This window comes from Marmota flaviventris, chromosome 4, assembly GCF_047511675.1.
Source record: "Marmota flaviventris isolate mMarFla1 chromosome 4, mMarFla1.hap1, whole genome shotgun sequence".
In the NCBI taxonomy this organism is placed as follows: domain Eukaryota; kingdom Metazoa; phylum Chordata; class Mammalia; order Rodentia; family Sciuridae; genus Marmota; species Marmota flaviventris.
This window is the reverse complement of record NC_092501.1, coordinates 13,091,225-13,113,198: the sequence shown is the minus strand read 5'-3', so window position 1 is coordinate 13,113,198 and position 21,974 is coordinate 13,091,225. Positions and strand designations below refer to the sequence as shown.

General features: G+C 37.0%; 1 protein-coding gene and 1 non-coding gene across 8 annotated transcripts in view; both read right to left on the bottom strand.

The window, feature by feature from the left end:
* The window catches only part of Pdzd8 (PDZ domain containing 8), an 80,256-nt gene extending 58,670 nt beyond the window's left edge, over nt 1-21,586 (bottom strand). For 6 of the 7 annotated variants that reach the window (XM_027929986.2, XM_071610867.1, XM_071610868.1 and 3 more), the window contains exon 1: nt 20,505-21,586. In XM_027929986.2, the coding sequence (XP_027785787.1) occupies nt 20,505-21,370 (866 nt within the window). In that variant the 5' untranslated portion in view covers nt 21,371-21,586. Of the gene's footprint in view, nt 1-19,594; nt 20,367-20,504 lie in introns of those variants that run through there. The other variant, XM_071610872.1, reaches the window with a different exon arrangement.
* On the bottom strand, nt 7,671-7,742 carry Trnaa-agc (transfer RNA alanine (anticodon AGC)). The gene has a single exon. It is a non-coding gene; the product is annotated as a tRNA-Ala (tRNA).
* Nucleotides 21,587-21,974: the final 388 nt, after the last annotated feature.

Sequence of the window (21,974 nt, the reverse complement as noted above, 5' to 3'; positions counted from 1 at the left end):
GGACAGAAAGAGGGCACAATTCAGTCCATAACACAAATGTAACTGCAGAGCCTGGTCTACAGTCTGAGGCTGATCTGACTGCCATCCTGTTAGCTGCAGGAATATATGCTCTAGTACCAGAGTAAAGGTACCTGCCAAGGAGTCTTCTCCTCTTGTATGTATTATTATGCTTGATACTCACAATTATATGTTGAGGCAAGCAGGTCCCCATCACTTCCTCCTTTCCCACAGACACATTAACAGGGTCAGGAAGAACAAACTGTCTGCCGAAGGATGCACTTTTTATTTTTAAAATGACATAAAAATACAGGCCCACAAAATGGGGGCCTAAGGCAAAAATGAAAAAGTGATCCAGAAAATAGTGAATCCAAGTCAGGAGAGCAATGATGTCTAAAACCAGATGACCAATATGTGGCAAGCCAAATAAAGGAAATAAGAGAGATAAAAGAAATGAGGCGGGAGAGGGGCACTGTGAAAATTTGGTTTAAGGCTATATGATAAGAGAATAAAAAAGAATTCAAACCACTCAAGGAACATATTGCTTTTAATGATACAAAGGTTAAGAAACTAGAATATTTAAAAGGAAATGTTGAGAAGGAATTGTATGTGGACATAACATTTATGTAGACATAATAATGTGAATACAGAGAATAAGAAAGACTTAACTATAAGCAGAACATAAACATTATAAGTCATATAAAAATAAGGATGTAGTTCAATGAATGAACTGAAATAGTGATATAATTATATTGGGAAAAGGCAAAAAAAGGAAGGCAAGAGAGGATACTGCTTAGCTAAATCCTCATCTATCTTAGAAAGTCAATCAATAGACAAGGTCTAAAGTTGTTAAATTAAAAATAGCTATATTACATTGCTTACCAATATAGAGATAATACCATAATTTATTGAATACTCACCATGGAAACATTTATTGAATACTTAGCATGGAAAGGCATTATATTAACTTAGTTAATTCCCACAACAATTTCATGAGATAGGTAATATTATTAACCTCCATTGTGCAAATGAGGGAGCTGAGACACAGAGACATTGAACAATTTGCTCTCCGATACATCGCTATTAAGTGGAAGAGTCAATCTAAGCAGTTTAGCTTCATGATCATACCCTTGGTTAATGTTTCAACATTGTTGAAAAGAGAAATTACCAATGGTTGCTTCTGAAGAACATGATTTAGCACAGAAAAGTAGAGGGTTTAGGAAGGAACTAATGATTTTCATGATAAATCCTTCTGTTATATTTGGTTTTTAAATTATGGGCATTACCTAAAACAAAGATAGACAATACCAAATGTTGAAGAGGATGTGAAATTGTTGGTGTGAGATTATTAAAATTACCTTGAAAACTGTGTAAATATCTACTTAACCTGAAGAGATACACATAGCCCATGACTTACAACTGTACCCCTAGTCATAACCAATAGAAAGGTGCAGTGTTCATCAAGAGACATTGTAAGAACATTCATAATAACACTATCCACCATCATCAGTAGAATGGTTAGCTTGAGGTACATTCACACAGTGGAACACGCCACAGATTGGTCCCACAAATATACTGTAGTCTAAGAAGCAAGACCAAAAAAAAAAAAAAAAAAAAAATGAATACAGTATGATTCTATTAAAAAGTTTAAAACATACCAAAAAAAAAAAAAAAAAAAGCAATGGTGTTTGAGGTCAGGAGAGTAGCTACTTTTAGGCTAGCCAAGGCAAGGCAGGAAAGGACAGGGACTAGGTGGCATACAAGGGGCTTCTTGGTTACTGATATATTCTGTTGTCACTTGTTCTGAAGGCTGGTTTCATGGGTCCATTCATATTGTCAAAATTCACTCTGTTAAACTTTTCAAACTGTTATACTTTTCAGGTAATGACATATTTTAATAAAAGTTTAAGTAAATGTTTAATTTTAAAATGTATATTAGTATAGTAGAATTTTAAAATATATTTAACATTTTACACTTACAAGAGAAGCAAGCCTTCTTCTCACATATGGATCTGAGAAAATCTTTTTTAACATCTAAGATATTTTTTCAATCTAAGATGTCTTTTCAAGATTGCTCTTGAATACCAGCTGGTGACATCTTCATCACATGGTAGCAATAAAACTGTTAGTAAACACTGCAATCTTTAGAGAAAAAGAGTTTACAACAAATCCAATAGAAAAATATGCTGTGATCTAGATCTACTCTTGATTTGTATGGGGCTTGTGTGTCCTTGCCTAAATGAGAAATCAGTTAAGAATTTTTAGCTCAAGCCGGGTACAGTAGCACACACCCATAAATCCCACCAGCTATGGAGGCTGAGGCAAGAGGAACCCAAGTTTAAAGGCAGCCTTAGCAACTTAGCCAGGCCTTGCAAGCAACTTAGCCAGACCCTGTGTCAAAAAAAAAAAGGTCTGGGAATGTGATTAGGGGTTGAGTATCCCTGGGTTCAAGCCCTGGTATCCACCCCTCCCCCAACCCCCCCTCCCATAAAAAAAAAGACAAATCCTTACACCAAGCTCCTCTATGCTTACCAAAGTTAGTCCTCCATATCATTTCTTCTGATGAACTGTATCTATTAACCACTCTGATCCCATACCTAGCCCCGTCTGGTAAACTCCTTTTCACTATTCAAGTTCTACTTTAAAGTAACCTCCTCTCTATAACCTGTCTCCCTCCCTTCTCTACCATCTGGTAATCGCTTCCTCACTTAAGTTCTAAAATTACTTTATAAACACTTCTATTATACTACCAGTCAACCTGTTTACTGCCTGTCTCTTTCCAGTGCTCCTCAAATGGCACCTTCCTCACAATTAAATCATGAGTTGCTGAGAAAAAGAACCATATGTCATAGGCAGTACAAACAGTGGTTAAGAGCAGAATTTCAAGCCAGACTGCTTGGCTAGGGATCCTGTTGTACCATTTCCCAGCAATATGACCTTCAGAAAACTGTCTTTAATCTTCAGTTTCCCCAAATGCAAAAATTATACCTACTTCATGGTGGTAGTATAAGGAATGCATAAAATAATGAAAACCACTTAGAACCATGCCAGCAAATTCCTGTTTAATAGCAGGAATTTAAGCTGAACAATAAACAAAATGCCTCAACATGAATCGGCCATTTAATATATATCCACCAAAATAAAAATGCCATTTGATGTTAAAATGGTGTAACTGTAATTATTCTACAATACTTGGATTTTTCTGAAACTCTGGAAATTCCTAAAAGAAATTCCATAAAGGTTTTATTAGTCTACTTTATTATAACAATTGTGGTACATTTTTAGTTTAAAGTTACTATATACATGTTTTTCCTAAAACTACAGTAGCCTTAAGTCTTGGAGAAGATCTCATTCACTGTTACTAATGGGTTAATTCCATGGTCATTCCTTTTTTCTTTTCTATTAACTGAATTTCCTATAAGTTCTCTTTTTAAAGGCAACTGTGTTTAATCTGGAACTGCCTAATATTTAACATAATATTTTCCATCTTAACATCAGTTAATAAGAAATAATTTTTCATCTTATTTTTAATGTTAAAAAGGAAAAACTCTATTTGAAGATCATCATAAACTTTTGAAAATAACAAAAGCACTTCCAAATACTAATTTATTCCACAGACTATTACACATGAAAGATAACTCCATACATAGCCAAGAGTTTAAATCCCTTCATTTTACTGATGAGAAAATTAAAAACTAAAAAGATTAAAGAGATGACCAAGTTTTAAAATGTAGGTACACTGACTCTCAGGCCTGTCCTCTTTTAGGGATATATTTGAAGGCTCCAGACTAGCAACATTACCCACCGTGGTAGAAACATATTATTCTTATTCCTACCAGCATTTACAAAACTAAGTTTGGCTGATGTGATAACAGAATAATATGTGCTCTACCATGAATCTACCATTAAGGTAGGTATCCTACTCTGGGTGGAGGAAAGTTGGGGGTCATGTCCAGAAGGAACAAAAGGGAAGAAAAAAAATTAGAAATAACCCAGATAGCTTTTAAGTCATATGCAGTTATAATTGAGATTACTATTGACATAGAAAGAGTTCATGTCTGTCTTATCTAAGGTTTTGGAGTACTCTCTGCCCCTCCCATCCCATGATACAAAACCTTTAAACCTTTGAGAAATTAAAGTATTTTAACATATTATCATGTTATTATTTTAGCTTAAAATTTTTCATAGTGACAAACTTTCTTCCAGTAAAAGCAAATAAAACAGTGAAGTGTTTAAATAAAACAAAGGAATGCATTTGAATCTTAAAAGATAATTTACAAAGTTAAAATAAAATATAGGAAAATGTTTAAGTTAAAAGGGGCTGGGATTGCAGCTCAGTGGTAGAGCCTGTGGAGCATGCATGAGGCACTAGGTCTGATCCCAGCACCACATAAAAATAAACAAAATAAAGGTACTGTGTCCATCTTTACAACTAAAAAAATAGTAAAAAAAAAAAAAAAAGGCTATGGCCAGGGCCGGGTGCAGTAGCACACACCAGTAATACCAATGGCTCAGAATGTTAGGTAGTAGCTAGCAATGAGCATTGAGATATATGGTAAGGTCATAAAGTGTTCTTCAAATTACTTTAGGATCCTTCTTTAAACTACTTTCAAAGCAGACCAGAAAGCAAAGGGTGGTAATTTGTAGAAAATAAAGAGAAGCAAAAGGAGCTAACTGGGAAAATCCATCAAGAGAAAAGGATTAATGGGACTAACAACAGGGTCCACCCGGAAGTTGATGTGAAGTTAGGAATTATAGCTATAAGTGTGTCTCCATGTATCTAGGAAGACTTTGCACTGTAACTTCTGACCAGCTATTGACCCCAGTGCCCACATTAACATGGGACTGACTTGTAGACAAAGCCCTCCTAAGTAGGATGGCCACTATGACAATTCTGGAGAGGACCAACTAAGGTCAAATACTCTACCACCCAACATGAAGGAGGGACTGAACCTATGATTGGTAAAGAGTACAGAAGGTGGTCCCCAGTTCTCCTGGTAAGCATCAAACAGTAATAAAATTTGGGGACAGCACTGTATTTCTTATCATTCTCTGCACAGAGATAGCCCACTCTCTCTTAAGAGTGCTCTCTGCTTACACCGCACGTTTACTTTATGTTCACCTCACTTTTGCTTATAATAAAGTTCTCTTGCATGGCTTTTGGTATCTGACTTTAAATTTTCTTTCACTGGAACACAAGAACAGGGGTTTGGAGTTTTAGCTCCCTGCTTTCCCGTGACAAGGAGGCTGAGACAGGAGGCTAACAAGTTCAAAGCCAGCCTCATCAATTTAGTGAGGCTCTAAACAATTAGCAAGACTCTATCTCAAAATAAAATATAAAAAGGATGTGGCTGAATGGTTAAGTGTCCTGGGTTCAATCCCCAGCACAAAAGAAAAAAGAGAAAAAAAAAAACCTCTGTAGGAAATCAGGATTCATTGTTGAATCTCAGAGCACTATACATTATGTTGTATAAAATGAACCAAAAGTCTATGTTCGAAAATGCCTACAGGATCAGGAAAATTTAAACACTAAATATTTAATGAATTTGGCATTACTGTTGAAATTTATTTTAGATCTGATAAAAATTAAAATTCTTCTTCTTTAGATATACAGACTTTGTATTTGTGGATAAAATATGTGGAGATTTGCTTCAAAATAATCCAGGTGGGGGAGGGAGGTTAGAGATAAAATAAGATTAGCTGTGAGTTGACAACTGTTAAATTAGGGACAGACATCTGAAAGTTCATTTTACTACATGTTTTACCTCTGAACTATGAATTTTTTCCTAATAAAAAGTCAAAACAGTGCTGGATATGGTGGAACACACCTTTAATCCAGCAATTCAGAGGATTACAAGTTCCACGTTAGCCTCAGAAACTTAGGAAGACCCTGTCTCAAAATTAAAAATAAATAAATAAATTTAACGAACTGAGAATATAACTCAGTGGTAGAGTATCACTGGGTTCAATCCTCAGTACTGCAAAAAAAGTTAAAAGTCCCCACTATATAGTAATATAATATAAAAGTATGAGCTCTATAATCTCAGAAACCTAGGTTTCAAATTGAGTAATTCATTTAATCTTTCTCACCCTATATTGATTTATTTATAACTGAAATATCACTATTATGGTATTATTATGTAGATTTGATAATATACATATAAAACATATAGTACTGTCCTGGCCCAAATTAGAAGTTTAATAAATCTAATCATATTTCTTACTTTCTTCTTCAACTCTTCTTTTATAAACTGCAAAATAGTTCTCTGCCAATTGCTGACCCTTAATTTCCAGTGCTGTGTTCCACATCCATTTTAATATCTATCATCTAATCTTTGTATTTCCTCTGATTTTCTTCTCTTGGGTTGTCTATTATTTCTCCTTCACATGTCTGCTTTTTCTTGACAAGGCAGTTTAAAATAGTGCTATTAAGCACACAGGCTTTAGAGTCAATAGTTAGTCTTCAATTTTGGCTCTAATCCTTACTAGCTCTGAGACCCTGGGCAAGTTACTTCAGCTTTAAAACCCAAGTTTCTTCATCTGTAAAGTAAGATAATTACAGAACCTAGTTTTGAGTAGTTATTGTAAAGATCAGATGAGAAATTTCTCATAAAGCATTTGGCACAGTGAAATGCTCCAGAAATACTGTCTATCAACTTTCTATTTATTTATATTAAGGCTGGTTTCCTACAGAATCATCAGGGAACAAACTGTTCCCTCTTCACAAGGAACTACTTCAGGACTCAGCATTCACCATGTGTGAGGTTCAAACTCACAGTATTTTCTTCCTCTGACTTCACCCACCACATGGCCATGATTTCAGTCCCCATGCTAGTTCATTTTTTAAAAAATGAGTGTTCTGTGATATTATCAACTTGTAATTGCAAAAGAACAATTTAACAATAGCTAATATGCCTCCCTATTTTAGGTATCACCTTTCTACTTCTGTGTCATTTTTATAAATAAGATTATATTAAACTCAACATATTAAGAATATATTAAAGAAACCCATGCAGAATTGTCCTGTTTATGGAATTCCTTGGTGTGTTCTATTGCTGACCAACTCTATTCACATGGGGAAAGGATTTTAATTTCTGTAGTTCTACAGAGAAAAAAGTACTCTTGAATAGTTATGAAACTATGAACAAGAATAACAAATACTATCACAAAAAAACCCCAACAACCCCAAAGTTTCCACCGCTTGTTCCTATACCCTCTCTCTAATAATGCTTATTTTTTTCAATTCTGCATAAGAATAATCAAGATCTAAAATGTCTCCAATTTTCTTAAGTGGTTTTACCTATACAAGGAACAAAAGAGTAATAATAGAGGCTTGCTGGTCTCTCATAAAAGAACTTAAATAGCTGGTGACTCAAAGGTGAATCAATGTCAACTGATATCCTATGCACTGGAGAGATAAGGTATCAAGTGAGATGAGTTGCTCAGGGAACCTAAGTCATTCTCTTGACCAGGTCTGTCAAATCTAATATCCTTTTAGGTTCACCAAAACCCAAAAAGAGTCCTTTACCATTATCTAGGATCAAAACTACTACTTCATATATCTCTAGCACTTATGCAAATTACACAATACTTCACATACACAGTGTATTCCCATGACTCATAACAACATATGATATTATATACATATAATTATTTTGTGTGTGTGTTGGGGGTGGTGGTGCTGGGGATTGAACCCAGGGCCTTATGCATGCTAGGCAAGTGCCCTACCACTGAGCTACATCCCCAGCCCATACTTTTTCACATGAGGAAAATAAGGATGAAAAAGGCCAAGTGTCTTGTACATGATCATGTAATAAATGGTACAGTCAAAACTGAAACAGATCTATCAACCCTGTGTGCCAAGATGGACAAGCAATACCAGACAGCAATTAAAAATAGTACTGTGTCTAATATTTACTAAAGATAACTGATAAAGTGAAGTAATTGAGATAGTTCCTTTATATGTGGCAAAAAAATATGTAGACCAGTGGTTCTGGTTCTCAACACCCCAATACAAATTTTAAATTATTGAGGACCCCAAAGGACCAATACTTATGTGAATTATATTCATAAATATTTCCCATATGAGATATTTAAAATGATAGTGTTTATAACATAAGAATGTACAAGCTTACATTTCATTAATAGGGTGATGAGTCATCACACATAACTTCTGGAAAACACCACCAATATACTTATGAGAGAATGAGAGTGCTAAAGGCAGAAACATTCTCAAATTACTATGGGAATTGTTTTGATTTGGTAGGTCCATCTTGGGAAAGATTGGAGATTCAAAAGGATGCCCCAATAACACATAGAAAACCATTTAGTTAGACTGTAATAACTCTTAATTGTGGCAATTCTTTTTTTAATTATTTTTGGTTGTAGATGGACACAATACCTTTATTTTATTTATTTATTTCTATATGATGCTGAGGATTGAATCCGTGCCTCACACATGCCAGGCAAGCACTCCACCACTGAGCCACAACTCCAGCCCCCACAATTCTTTCTAAAAAAGTTTAAGCCACAACTCATTACCTTAAGTTCACTATTTCTCCTACTTGATTAAAACAAAACCTTAAAAAGATGACGATTTTGCTTTATTCCCTTTCAGCACTAGTTCTTTCTTCAGTATACTGTAGAATAGGCAAAGATCGTATTGAACATTTATTGAATAAAATGATTTTTTTCTGAATTGAGGGACAAAAAACATCTTAAGGTAAAATTATTGCCTCACTACTATAATAAAGGCATAAACAATTATTTAATACAAAAGTCTAGTCATCGTAAACCAGTCAAATGAATTAAGACAAAAACAAAAACAAAAAACTCTGTTTCAGATATGAAGTAAGAAACAGCAAAAGAAATGATGACAAATTTAATACTTCAAGGTTATAACTGTCAGCTTTTCCCCAATTTCTCCCTAGCCAAGTAAAAGCAAAACATCTTCAAAAGTATGATTGTATTTCTCCATCTCAGTTTATAATTATTTCACTCAAGTTTGAACTTATTAAATGAAAATGATAATTTTTATCTACATAGTTGAGAGGTAGCTCTACATTAGACTTATGGTAGGATAAGAGGCAGCCTGCAGAAATAATAGAAGAGTATTAAACAATGCCACCTTAATGCCATCAATTTTGCATAATTGTGTTCTCTTTAAAAATTTTAGATTCTATTTCATTTGGTCTCAAAAATAATAACTTAAACCAACAAATCAATAGTAATTACAGAAACAGATTCCTTATATTCTAATTCTACTTTTTGAAGGCAACAGGCCGCGTTACTTTTAAGACAAATTTTAGGAACATAGATATTTTGTAAGCTTCAACAATTCTTATCACTGAATCTAGTTCAATAAATTCTTATTGATGATTCTCATAATTACTGAGTCCAAATTCTACTCTGTAGTACTAAAAATTATAGATAATTTACTTAATTATTTCACACAAGAAATTTATTTCAATATAGAATATAACTTAGGTATACTGTACTCATGGGCTTTATTACAGACTAAGGCTATCAGGAATTTTCTCTTAACATTTTATTAATGTTAAAATAGCCAAACTAAATTCAATTTGTATAACCTACCACACCAGAATTGGTACACAAAAGAATTCATATTTTACTATAAACATTCAGTTAAATTCTTCCATGTCAAGACTTTGACATTCCGGTTCTAATTAAAATCTACAATGTTAAATATATACTGAGAACTAACTAACTAATACATCTTTCCAAATATTGAAAGAGATATCACCTGTCCTAAATTTTATACAGAAAATAATATTATACTTACTAATGGTGGGAACAAAATAAGATTTTCAGTGCATTATAAAAATAATTATCAAAACAACTGAAATTAGCTACATTAGAATGGCTTACTTTAGCCAAAGCATGTTGCAGAGAACTATAAGCTTTGAATTATTACTTGCATGATTAAGTAAATAATTTGCATAAGCAAAGGATTAAGGTAAGAAGACTAGTGAGTTAGTATAATCTAGTAAGACTATTAAGTGAAAAGGTTAAAAAAAAAAAGCGTACAACAGAAACCCAACGAACTATCTAGTAGATAATGATGTCTGCACAAAATGTTGTTTCTAAGAACAGGAGATATTTTTCAAAATACAGATTCTTGTAGTCAGCTACTATACAGAAATGGTCTCCTTATTATTGCTACTTAAGATTTTACAGCAAAAAAAAAAAAAGAAAAGGTCATTTATAATTGTACATTACAGAGGTAGGATACAGAATTGATCCTAGAAGAAACACCAACCATCCCAGAACATACTTAAGTCACAAATGTCTGTTTAACTGCTACATATCTTACCAAAGACCAAGTAAACATAATAGGCTCTTAAAACAAAAGAATAAACTCCATTAGCTTATTTTTACCATGCAAATCACAGCATTTTTAAAGTACATAGCAACAAGAACTAATTATGCCAGGGAGTGGGAAATTTTCTAGCTACTTTATCAGTTAGGCAAATCAGAGCTCAGATATTTCAGTACCCCACCCACCATTCTCATTAGCTCCATTCTCCTTATAATACATGAAGAATTCATGGGCATAAATACTCAAAGTGCTGATTAGGAGAATAAAGAGAAATATGTTCTAAAGCATCCTGCTGATTTCACAAAAATGCATCAGACTAATGAAAACAAGTTTTATTGTTATTCTATATATTAGACCAGGGGAAGGTATAAACTGCAGTTTATCAGCACTAACTTTTCTGAGAAATGTGAAATTAAAAACCCAGTCTTCCAAAATGTCAGAGAAGGTTGCAATCACATCTATGCTTTTGTGTGCGGGCGCGCGTGCACAAATGGGTACCTGTGTGGTACCAGGAGAGATCTCAAAGTCAGCAAGTTGAACAGCTCAGATACCTCAATTGTAGGCACGCACGAAGGGGAGGAGGCACTCTTCTTCAATACAGTATTGGCTTACAGTCATCAGCCTGTGTTTACTATGACAACTTTTAAACATTAAGGGGGGGAAAATAAGTTCCACTCATTCTGTTTAAGAAATCCAAAAATACAGATGTTCTTTAGAAAGAGAAAGACTAAATTCAAAATCACATTATTTCAGTTAAATGGCTGACTTCACTTTGTGAAAATTCATCATTTAGGATTTTGGCAGTTTCTGTACAAACGTATTCATATATTATACTTTAGTAAGAGGTATGTGCAGGAAAAAACTCAGTATTTAAAGGGTTAACCCTCTTTTTATGATATTTAAAGGTGATATTTTAATGTAAACTGAAATATGATGGAATGAGTCTTTAGCTTTCTGTGTGAAAAACACTGTAGAAATGAGAATAGCAAAGGTCCTCTGGTGAGATTAAGTGAAGGCCTATTCTTGCAAAGTAAGATTAAGAGGCATGCCAGTAGGCATGAAGAGATTAAGAAGGAAAGAGAAGGAAGACAGGTCTAGCTAGAGAGAATGTGCAAGAATGTTGTGCACAGTGCATGATCAGGAACAAGCTGGATTCATATATACTGTCTACAGACATGCCCACGTTATAAGCCAATTTGCAGGATCATGTTTATATTATACTCCCATTTTATATTAAGCACAAAGGGAGGGATGGATGGAAAGGAAAGAAGAAAGAAAAAGAAAGAGTGAGGTACTCCTCAATATATAAGAGGCTTGTGTGAGTGTGTAAGACAGTTAGGTGTAGACCTCAAATTTAACACTGGATATATCAGGGAGACAAAATGGGGAGGTAATTTTTAACTACTAGTATTTGAACTACTCGGTAGTGTTTGAACATCTGCAAAAAAAAAAGAACAAGAAAAACCCAGCTCTACCCAAAGAGATGGATAGAAGGATGTTTAATGGTACCGTTATTTATTTTAGTAAGGAACAAATGAAGGAAAAAAAAAAACCCTCTTAACAATGTAGTGGTTAATTTATGGTACAACTGATCAATGTCATTCCATGTACCCATTAGAACAAAAGAGGTATATATAGAAAACCCAAAATACAATAAGGGGAGTGGGGAAACAAGATGCTAATACTGATACTGAGTACGATCTTGTTTTTGTAAATTAATAACAAATTATAATACATGTTAAGTGGAAGAACAGTTCCCAAATTTCATAGTTTTCTTTAAGAAAATGTATTACAGATTTTTTATATTACATATTTTCTATCTGCTTGAATTCTTAAAATGAGTTTATCCCTCATTTGAAAGGGAAAAAAAATTAATATTTCACCTAGGAAATACCTGATATATCTCTACAAAATGTTGACAAGCGTAGGGTAATCAACAAAAATGTATCTGATTACTTATGAAAGATATTTATTCAATAGTTATCACATATATGAAATTACCTACAATTAAACAACTTTATTTCTATTTTATAATTAAGGAAACTGAGACTATGAAAAATGTCTTTTGTTCAGGGTCTATTGTTCAGGACAATGCTGATATCTGAAATAGGTCCATGTTACTACAAAGCTCTGTCTATTCAAAGAGACAACCTAAGTATTTCTCTACAGCCTCAATCCAAAAAAAGTTAAAATACTTCTATAGTACTAGATTCTCTTCTTATCATCTTGTAAATTGTTCTAAGAAAATGGAGAATGTGATGGGAAGAAAATGTTAAGTCTGTAACTTTTAAACACAGTAGTTAGTAGAAAAAACCTCTAACTTGAAATGTTAGATATTCTTATTGACTACTGATTTAGAGTGTCTCAGCCTACAATAGGGAAGCTCATCAAGAAAAAAAAAGAGGGGTGGGAGGGACATGTTACTCCTAACTAGTTGGAGGATTACATCCCCTTCCAACTTGTTTAGAAATGCCTGAGCCATACCAATCCTGTATATATTTTAAGAAGGTAAACAAGATTATGAAGTTTGAATATTTATTTTAGGGTGTTAGTTTTAGTTCTATTTATGGCAACAAAGTTGTATCCTGGCTGTGTTACTCTCCAACCAGAAGTCTAAGAAACCTGGGCAGGTTTCAAGGGGACTATGAATTTCATGAAATTAAATAAAAAACTGTTTATGTATTTTTTTTCTGCAGAAATTATCCACAGCTTTCATTAACTTTCCAAAAAACAATGACCCTTCAGAAAAGATTAAGAAAAACTTTCAATATATATGCACAAATTCTTTCTTTCTTTCTTTTTTTTTTTTTCCTTTTTCTTTTTGCAGAACTAGGAATCAAACACAATTCCTTAAGTTGCACCGGTTGGCCTCAAACTTGAGATCCTCCTGCCTCAGCCCCCCGCATCACTGGGATTAGAGGTATATATGGTGACACCCCTACATATCCCCATTTTTATTAAGCATTTTAGCTTTTTTTAAATTTAAGAGCAGAGATCAGGGAATCTTTTTAATAAAAGGCTAGATGGTAAATATTTTAGAATTTGTGGGTGCATATAGTCTGTCACACCCTTTTAAACAACTTTAAAGTTTTAAAACCATACAAAGGCCATCTTAACTGAGGCCTAATGGGATCTAGTCTGCATGGACTTTGGGAGTCTAGGACTTTTTCCCTAGAACTTAGAAATCCACTAATCTCCTCTAAGTTTGAAGTTTCTCCATCTATAAAAATGAGACACTGCACCTTTCCTACATATAAGTGAGAGAGCAAGTACATGGTCAACCCACACAGTGCTTGAAATACACATATGTAGCAAACTAATTTTATTACCCTTCTCATCTAATAGATTGTTAGTAATACCTGTAAATCAATATTAAATGTTTAATAAAGCATGCACCTCCAACTCAATCTGCTAATGATCTAGTTTAGCTCTTTTCAGGAACAAACTGGCTTTCTGGGATACCCAATATACCCATATTACTAGTTAGAACTTAATATCCACCTCAAAATTACTCTTCTCCCCTCAATGTGTAAAGCAAAGATTTATCAATTATTTTCCATCTAAACTTTGACTTTCTATGGGAAAAACATTGTAGAAATGAGAATAGCAAAGGAAATCCAACTTGTAAGAAGTAAAATTAGCACCAAACAGAGTATACTTAGATGTACTAGGTCACAATACATTATAAGTTGTCTTCCCTTACCTACAAGGGATAAGCTCTAATCCCCCCCACACACCTGTTGATGTCTGAAACTACACATAGTAGTAAATCCTAATGTACTGTTTCTTCATAGATATAATGAAATAATCAGTGGATATCCTTATCAGAGAGACTGATCTCTCTTCTTCCTGTTTCTCACAAAACTATAGGTCTTCTATATATCATTATAATGAGTTTTGATTATTCTTTGCTTTTCCTAGAACTAACCAGAATTAAGAACATGAACTACCTTATTAACTATTTTACCTATACCATACTCACCATACTAGGCATGGCAGTCTGCAGTAAGCACTTAAAAATGACTAATCATGATTCATCTCTAAGAAAACGATCTTGCAATTCCATTCATAAAGAGATATTAAAACAGATTTCTTCTGATGATAAGTACAAGGAAAAGCACAGTAAGGCAGGCATGGTGGCATGCACCTATAATCCCAGCTATTCAGGAGGCTAAGTAGGAGGATTGTAAATTCTTGAGGCCAGCCTTGGCAATTTAGTTGAGACCCAGTCTCAAAATAAAAAGGGTTGGGATAGCTCACTGGTGAAGTGCCCTTGGGTTCAATTCCCAGTAAAAAAAAAAAAAAGAAAAAAGCATAATAGATTTAAAATGAGCTACTATCTCACATTATTATTGCAGGACAGCTAGATTCATACACAATGCCTGTTGTCTCTAATATACCAAAGGATCGAAAGTTAGTTATTACATTTTCTACCAACATTAGTAAGTAAAACTATGATGACTATATCACTAAAGAATTTTTTTAAACATTTATTTTTTTTAGTTTAGACAATTCCTTTACTTCTTTATTTTTATGTGGTGCTGAGGATCAAACCCAGGGCTTTGCACGTGCTAGGGCTCCGCTCTACCGCTGAGCCACAATCACAGCTCCCTCACTAAAGAATTTTATTAGCTGATTTAAAATTCATTCTACTCTAAGACACCTTTTTAAAGTTGTCTACACACACACACACAATGAAATAATGAAAAAAAAAGTAAATAAATACATTAACTTCAGAAATGGTTTTGTCACCTTTCAGGGAATTTGCTTTAAAAGTTTTTGAGACAACACTGATTACTAAAGTTACATTTCCTCAAATAATCAATAAAATGAAAAGCTATAAATTAAGAATAAACATTTTTGTTCCTCATTTCAGAAGACCAAGGAAGATTATACATTGTATACAAACCACATTATAGACTATGAAGCTTTACAGACCAGGCCAAATTCATTTACCTGAAATTAATGGCATATCGATTAATTTAAAGTTGCTTCAACCCTTAAGGAAATAGTTTTGTCTTTCTTGCCTTCTAGGCACTAAGACTATTTGAAAATTTCCATGAATACATTTCAAAAATGTTTTTCAGAAGAACAAATAATCAGTTATGACAAAAATAGTCATGCTCAGAAAACATTAGAAGAAACTATAAAGTCAAGTTTTCCAAAAATGTATTCCATATGCATTAAATTCTAGTGTCAATAAATATGTTTTCTATAGATCAAAGTTATACAGTTAACTAATGAAAAACTAACGAAAAATATCCACCAAATCCAAGCAAAAATCAGCCACCATTGTTTGCTATAATGACATGACAGAAAAGTGGAAATATTTCAAGGAATTTTTTTGTTTTGTTTTGAGTTTCTGGTGGAAATAAGTCTTTAAAATTCAGCATTATATAGACACCATCTTTTTTTTAAAAAAAATTATTTATTTATGTATGTATCTTTAGTTTTAGGTGGATACATTAGTTTGTTTTTATGTGGTTCTGAGGATCGAACCCAGTGCCTCATGCATGCTAGGCGAGCACTCTACCACTGAGCCACCACCCCAGCCCTAACACTATCTTTTAAAATAAAATTAAACAATGAAAATCTGTTCCAAGATAGTTAAAGAGGGGTTAGAATACAAACAACAATAAGTGTTGGCAAGGATGTGGCAGAATAGGCACACTCATACATTGCTGGTGGGACTGCAAATTGGTACAGCTAATCTGGAAAGTAGTATGGAGATTCCTTAGAAAACCTGGAATGGAACCACCATTTGACCCAGCTCTCCCACTCCTTGGTATATACCCAAATGACTTAAAATCAGCATATTATAGTAATGCAGCGACATCAATGTTTACATCACAATAGCTAAATTGTGGAACCAACCTAGATGCCCTTCAATAGATGAATGGATAAAGAAACTGTGATATATATACACAATGGAATATTATTCAGCATTAAAAGAATAAAATTATGGCATTTGCAGGTAAATGGATGGAGTTGGAGAATATCATGCTAACCAAAGTAAGCCAATCCCAAAACACCAAAGGCCAAATGTTCTCTCTGAGAACATAATGGGATTTGGGGGGGTGGGGGGGGGGGTGATGGGAAAAATGGAGGAACTGTGAATGGGCAAAGGGGAAGGAGAGGAGGGGAGGAAGCATGGGGGCAGGAAAGATGGTGGAATGAGATAGATATCATTACCCTAGGTACATGTATGACTGTACATATGGTGCCACCCTATATCATATACAACCAGAGAAATGAAAAGATGTGCTGCAATTGTGTACAATGAATCAAAATGCATTCTGCTTTCACATATAATTAGAATAAATAAATAAATAAAATTTAAAGAAAAAAAATCTATCTTTCCTATCTATTAGATCTCCCCATTATTACTCTTCCAATAAGGGTCTAACTCCAGGCTAGGCAAGTACCAGTAGTCAAATGAGGCAAGTTCATGGAGACTGTAAACTACCTGCAGGAGCTTACAGGCTCCTCCCCTGCTCCAACCTGCTACTACAGATCCTTTCTCATCCTATTGATAACTGTAAGGAATGCAGACCTGGTACAAGATACCTCAGTTTTTCCTAACAGAAGTCAAAAAATCAAATCCTGTGAAATCTTCCATTTTTTACTGTTAGCAATTAAAAATCAAACCCAAAACAGTGCAGACTAAGTAACAAGTATATACAAACTGAATTTGACCTTCCAATATGCAACCAATACTAGCTGCAGGGAAAGAATACTGTACAAACAGAAGCATCAGTAAGAATCTTAAACATGTGACTCCTAAAACCCCCAAAAGCCTCCTCACTCCAGGACTAATACTCAGATTTCACAATGAAGACAGGCTCAACACATACTAAAAAAATACCACCAGTAATCTTTCCCACTTGAAGATGAATTTTGGGGTTAATTTTTTTCAATAATACTACTTTAATATACCATTTTAGTATACATTTTAAGGGAAAAAAACAAAAGTTATCACTGACATGACTGGATCAAGAAACATCTAACTTCAATAAATTAGAAACCACATTTTCTATAGATTTTTTTTAAAAGTTAGTATTTTATAAACCAAATATGTTAGGTAAAATGAAGTGTCAATCAGCTAGATCCTTAGGAAGCAACTACTTGAGCTACTTTAGCATCTCTAGGTGAAATATCAGGAACTGGCAGTCCTGATAGGACATTTCAATTAAGCAACATGAAAAAGGAAAAGTAAAGGGGGAAGAAGTGACAACAATATTAACTGGCAAGATATTTCTGTTATGTAATGATTAAAAATGCCAGAGGACCCAAGATTCAATACAATTTTCTTTACTGCTTTAGCTCTACTAAGAAGATTAGATGGCTAAAATGGATAAACTAGCAAGACCTTCTATTTGGAAACACAATCTGCTGGATTTTAAAAAATGCTATGTGGAGTAGCACTCAAAGATTTAATCTTATGGTTTAACTTTAAAAGGATCCTCTCAAAATTTCCAATTTAAGGGAAAAATAAGCTTTATAGAGTTCTCACTTAACTTGGAAAGATAACCCATATATATTATATTGACGACATTTTTAAGCCCTTAAGAACAATGCAATATAATTTTTTTAAGGCAGTCTGACTTCTTCAAAGCTAGATTTCATCACCTGAAAGCTGTGTGACTTTATACAGGTTATTAAACTACTCTGAACTTCACTCCTCTCATCTATAAAACAGGATAACACTAGGCTAATTTAATTCCCATAGTGAGAACTGTAATACATCTTAGATGCACTGTAATTTATTCTCTTTAAATCACCAGTTTAAAACACTTCTTGCAGAGCAGGTACACACACAAAAAAGAGAAGTTAATACTTTCTGAGGTCACCTTTTTCATTCCTATACTTCTATTTTTCTTTGACTAAGCAAAAATCAATTTCCCCAGTTACTTCAATCCCATCAATCCCACTCAACCTTAAATCTTATCAAGTACAGGTAATTCAACTCTCACTGAATTCTAGACTCTGAGAGTTGAGCCTATATCTATTTAGTATTAAAGCCCTAGCACACAGAATAATAAGCATATTGCAGGAGTCTAATAAATACCTGCAGACTGAGTGATGCAGTCTGTGCAGTATTTACTTACTGATCAATAAGATGCCCTCTAATAAAAAGGGCACAGATGTGTATATTTTCAGGCATGATCATTTAATGCTGAAGGTTTAAAGTTAAAATAACAATCAAACTTATGTTGTACTTGGAGGAGGAGGGAAGTATGGGGGATTAACCTTGGGGCACTCTACCACTGAATTCACTCCCAACCTTTTTAAAAAAATCTCATGTGTGGGGGTAGGGGTGGGCAGAGAGAGAGAGACAAGGTCTCACTAAGTTGGTGAGGGTCTCCCTAAACTATGCAGGCTGTCCTGGAACATGTGATCAACCTCTTGCCTCAGCCTTCTAAGGTGCTGGGATTATAGACGTGCACCACCAAACCTGGGTATGTCCTGCTTTCTTTAAAATCTTTCTGTATACAGTAAATGAAAGGCAATTTTGCCATACTTAAAATAAATAGTGTTCTTCTTCAATGATAAAGCTTATTCAAAGTAATGAACTTCTCAGTGGCTCCATAACTCTTACTCATCGCTTCAGATATAACTGAATTTCAAATCTACATTTTAAAAAATTCTCAAAATGATATGCAATCTTATCACCAATGACTATCTGCAAATAAGCCCCAAATAATAAAAACCTACTCAAATTTTATCACTCGAAGGCTCCAGAAAACATCAGTATTAAAGTTGTGATTATAAAATCTGTAACAACTTTTTCTCATTACTTTCTCAGCAACACACTGCTATAAATAAACTCTTCACTGCTTACACACTCATTTATGATTTAGTCATTTATATTCCACAACTTAAAAGTAGGTTTCATAAAGTATGATATATTTCACAAAACCAGAAAGCAAACAATGAATGATTAGTTTACCATCCTCTGCAAATCTATAGGAAAATTTTCATTATAAAATAAATTTCTCCCACCCAACAATTTTGTCACTGTGCTATTAGCTTAAACAAGTCTGCTACATACTCAAGTCAACAGCCATTCCAAATTCACAATATTTCTGGATTATCTGGCTTGAGCATGCGGTAGTGATCCAGAACTATTCAGCCTCCTCTAAAGGGCATTAGGTAAAGCTACTACAAAACTGAAATAATTTTATAATAAAGAGTAAAATCCAAAAGGCTTTATTAATAAACACAAAACTAAGGGAGGATATGAAGAGAAATTTAATATTCAGCTTTTAAAAGAAACAGCCATGTTTTTTCCCACTCTAACCACAAACTTTGCCATCCACTAAAGTGGATGAAGCCTATAGTCCTACAAAACTTTCTTTTCCCTTCCATTTCTCCTGTGATAGTAAAAGAAAACTCATACATTAACCAAAACAGTATATTACGTAAAAATAAGCCATTACATGCAGGAAGGCTCTAAAAAATTAAAATCACTACATCATTAAAATACTATCTGAAGGGTGACTTTAAGTACTGAGTGAGGAACTTACAACCAGAGAATAGACACTTGAGGGGCCCATTCTGGGTCTGTACCACACAGGCTACCCCCAAAGGGAAGATGACAGTAATTTAAAATGCACGGATCCACACACTATCTACAGGCTCCTAACTCCTTCCCAATTTGCTGCGGAAAGTATTCCTTTGCTATGGCTACTACCTTTGCCCTCAAAGTTGCCAATGCATCAAAGCAAAAGTGGTTGGAGATGGCAAAATAGAACAGACCTGGGCTAAAAGCACACCTTCATGCCTGTCCTGTGTCCAGGAACAATTTCTCAACGTGGCCCAGGGCTTGCTGCAAAGCCAATGACACGGCCCTTCTTGCAGCAAGCACGCAAAGGAAGTTTCTCAACAGTCCTAGAGGCGACTTCTGGGGATAATTATCAATATACTTCCATTATCGATGCGCTGCTGACAGCATCAGGAGTGCCCACGAACACAAGGAAAGGTTCGGAGGCAAAGTGTCCATTATTTGCCTTTGCCTAGGTCCCTGGTCCTGGGGAAACAGGGGCTGGGGTTACAAGTACGCCTCTGCCCTTCCCACTCCCCGCAGGCAGAAGCCGCCGGCCGGCCCCGATCCCGCAGCCAGGTCCCGCGCCCGCGGACCCCGTGGGTGCCCCGGCCCCCCTCTCACCTGATCTTGTAATTCGGCAGCGTGTGTTTGCGCTTGATGATTTTCTTGAGCTGGTTGACGATGATGGAGGTGAGTTGGGGCATGGGCCGCCCTTCAAACTGGGAGCGCACCTCGAAGTCGATCAGCGGGTCCTCCACGAAGGAGAAGAACCAGTGGGTGAAGGGCACGCGGGTGAGGACGAAGCGCAACCTCCCCACCACTCGGGACAGTTTGACGAACAGGTAGGCGGACTTGCCAAAGACCAGGTCCACGTCGATGGCCAGGTGGAAGCCCCCGCTGTACTCCACCTCCGCCTCGAAGGCCAGCTCCTCCGGGCAGGAGGCGGGCAGCGCCTCCCCCTCGGGGCCATGGGGCTCCCCGGTGGCCGACGCTACCACGGGCCGCACGAGCCGGATGGTCTTGATGAAGGGCACCGTCTCGCCCAGGAACACGTCCCGCAGGCTCAGCCCCTCCAGCAGGCGCCCTGCCGTCTTGGTCTGCAGCAGCTCCTCAAACTCCACCTTGATCTTCTTGGTGACCCAGCGGCGAGTCAGCGCGGTGTCCCGCAGCTCCCGGAACAGGAACAGGATGGTGGCGTTGAGAAAGTAGCAGGTCTCCCGCGTCGGCGGGGCGGGGGTCTCGGAGGCCGGGGTCGCACCGCCCTCGGGCGCCCCGCTGGAGGGCTCCTCAGCCCCGCCGCCGCCATAGAGGTACTCCCGCAGGGGCAGGCCCGGCACCGGCTTGGAGTAGCGGAAGCCGTCGCCTGCGCTGGCCGCCTCGTCCGGCGGCGGCTCGGGCTGTCTGCGGTACAGCAGCAGGAACTGGGTGAGCAGCGTGAGGAAGGAGCCCAGCACGGCCGACGCCAGGATCATGAGCAGCAGCCCCATCCCGCCGCCGCCGCCCGGGCCGCCGGGCCCCCTACTCCCGCGCCCACAGCGCCGCTTTCTTCACGCCACCGCCCCCGCTGCCTCCATCTTGAGGGCATGGGGCGGCGGGGTCGGGGCGAGCGGCTCCCTGGGCCTCGTCCGGGACTTGGGCCCGCGCGCTGCGGCGCCTGAGCCTGCAGCGGCCCGCGCCTCCTCAGACTCTCCGGGGGCGGCCGGTGCGACCGCGGCGGCGGCGGCGGCGGCGGGGCGAGGGCGGGAGGAGGCGGGGACGGCGCCTCCCCCAAGCCTCCGCTCATTGGGCGAGCGGCGAGTGACGTCAAGCGTGCTCGCTCCCGGAAGCGTCGCCTGGCAGTCGGCGTCAGGGCGCGCGGACGCGGGTACTTCACCTCTCGGGCCCCTTTCCAGCCCCGCCCCCACGCCCACATTCCATTCCCCGCCTCGCGCGCCGCGATCCACGTGGATGTCACTTCTGGAGTCGCGGTCAGCATCTGAGAGGATAACTGAGGGCACGGGTTAGAGGCTGCGAGGTCCGGCGGAGATGGCTTGTCCGGTCATTCAGTTATCTTCTAACGCGCCCATCCCCCTCCGCTGGCCACTGGCCCTG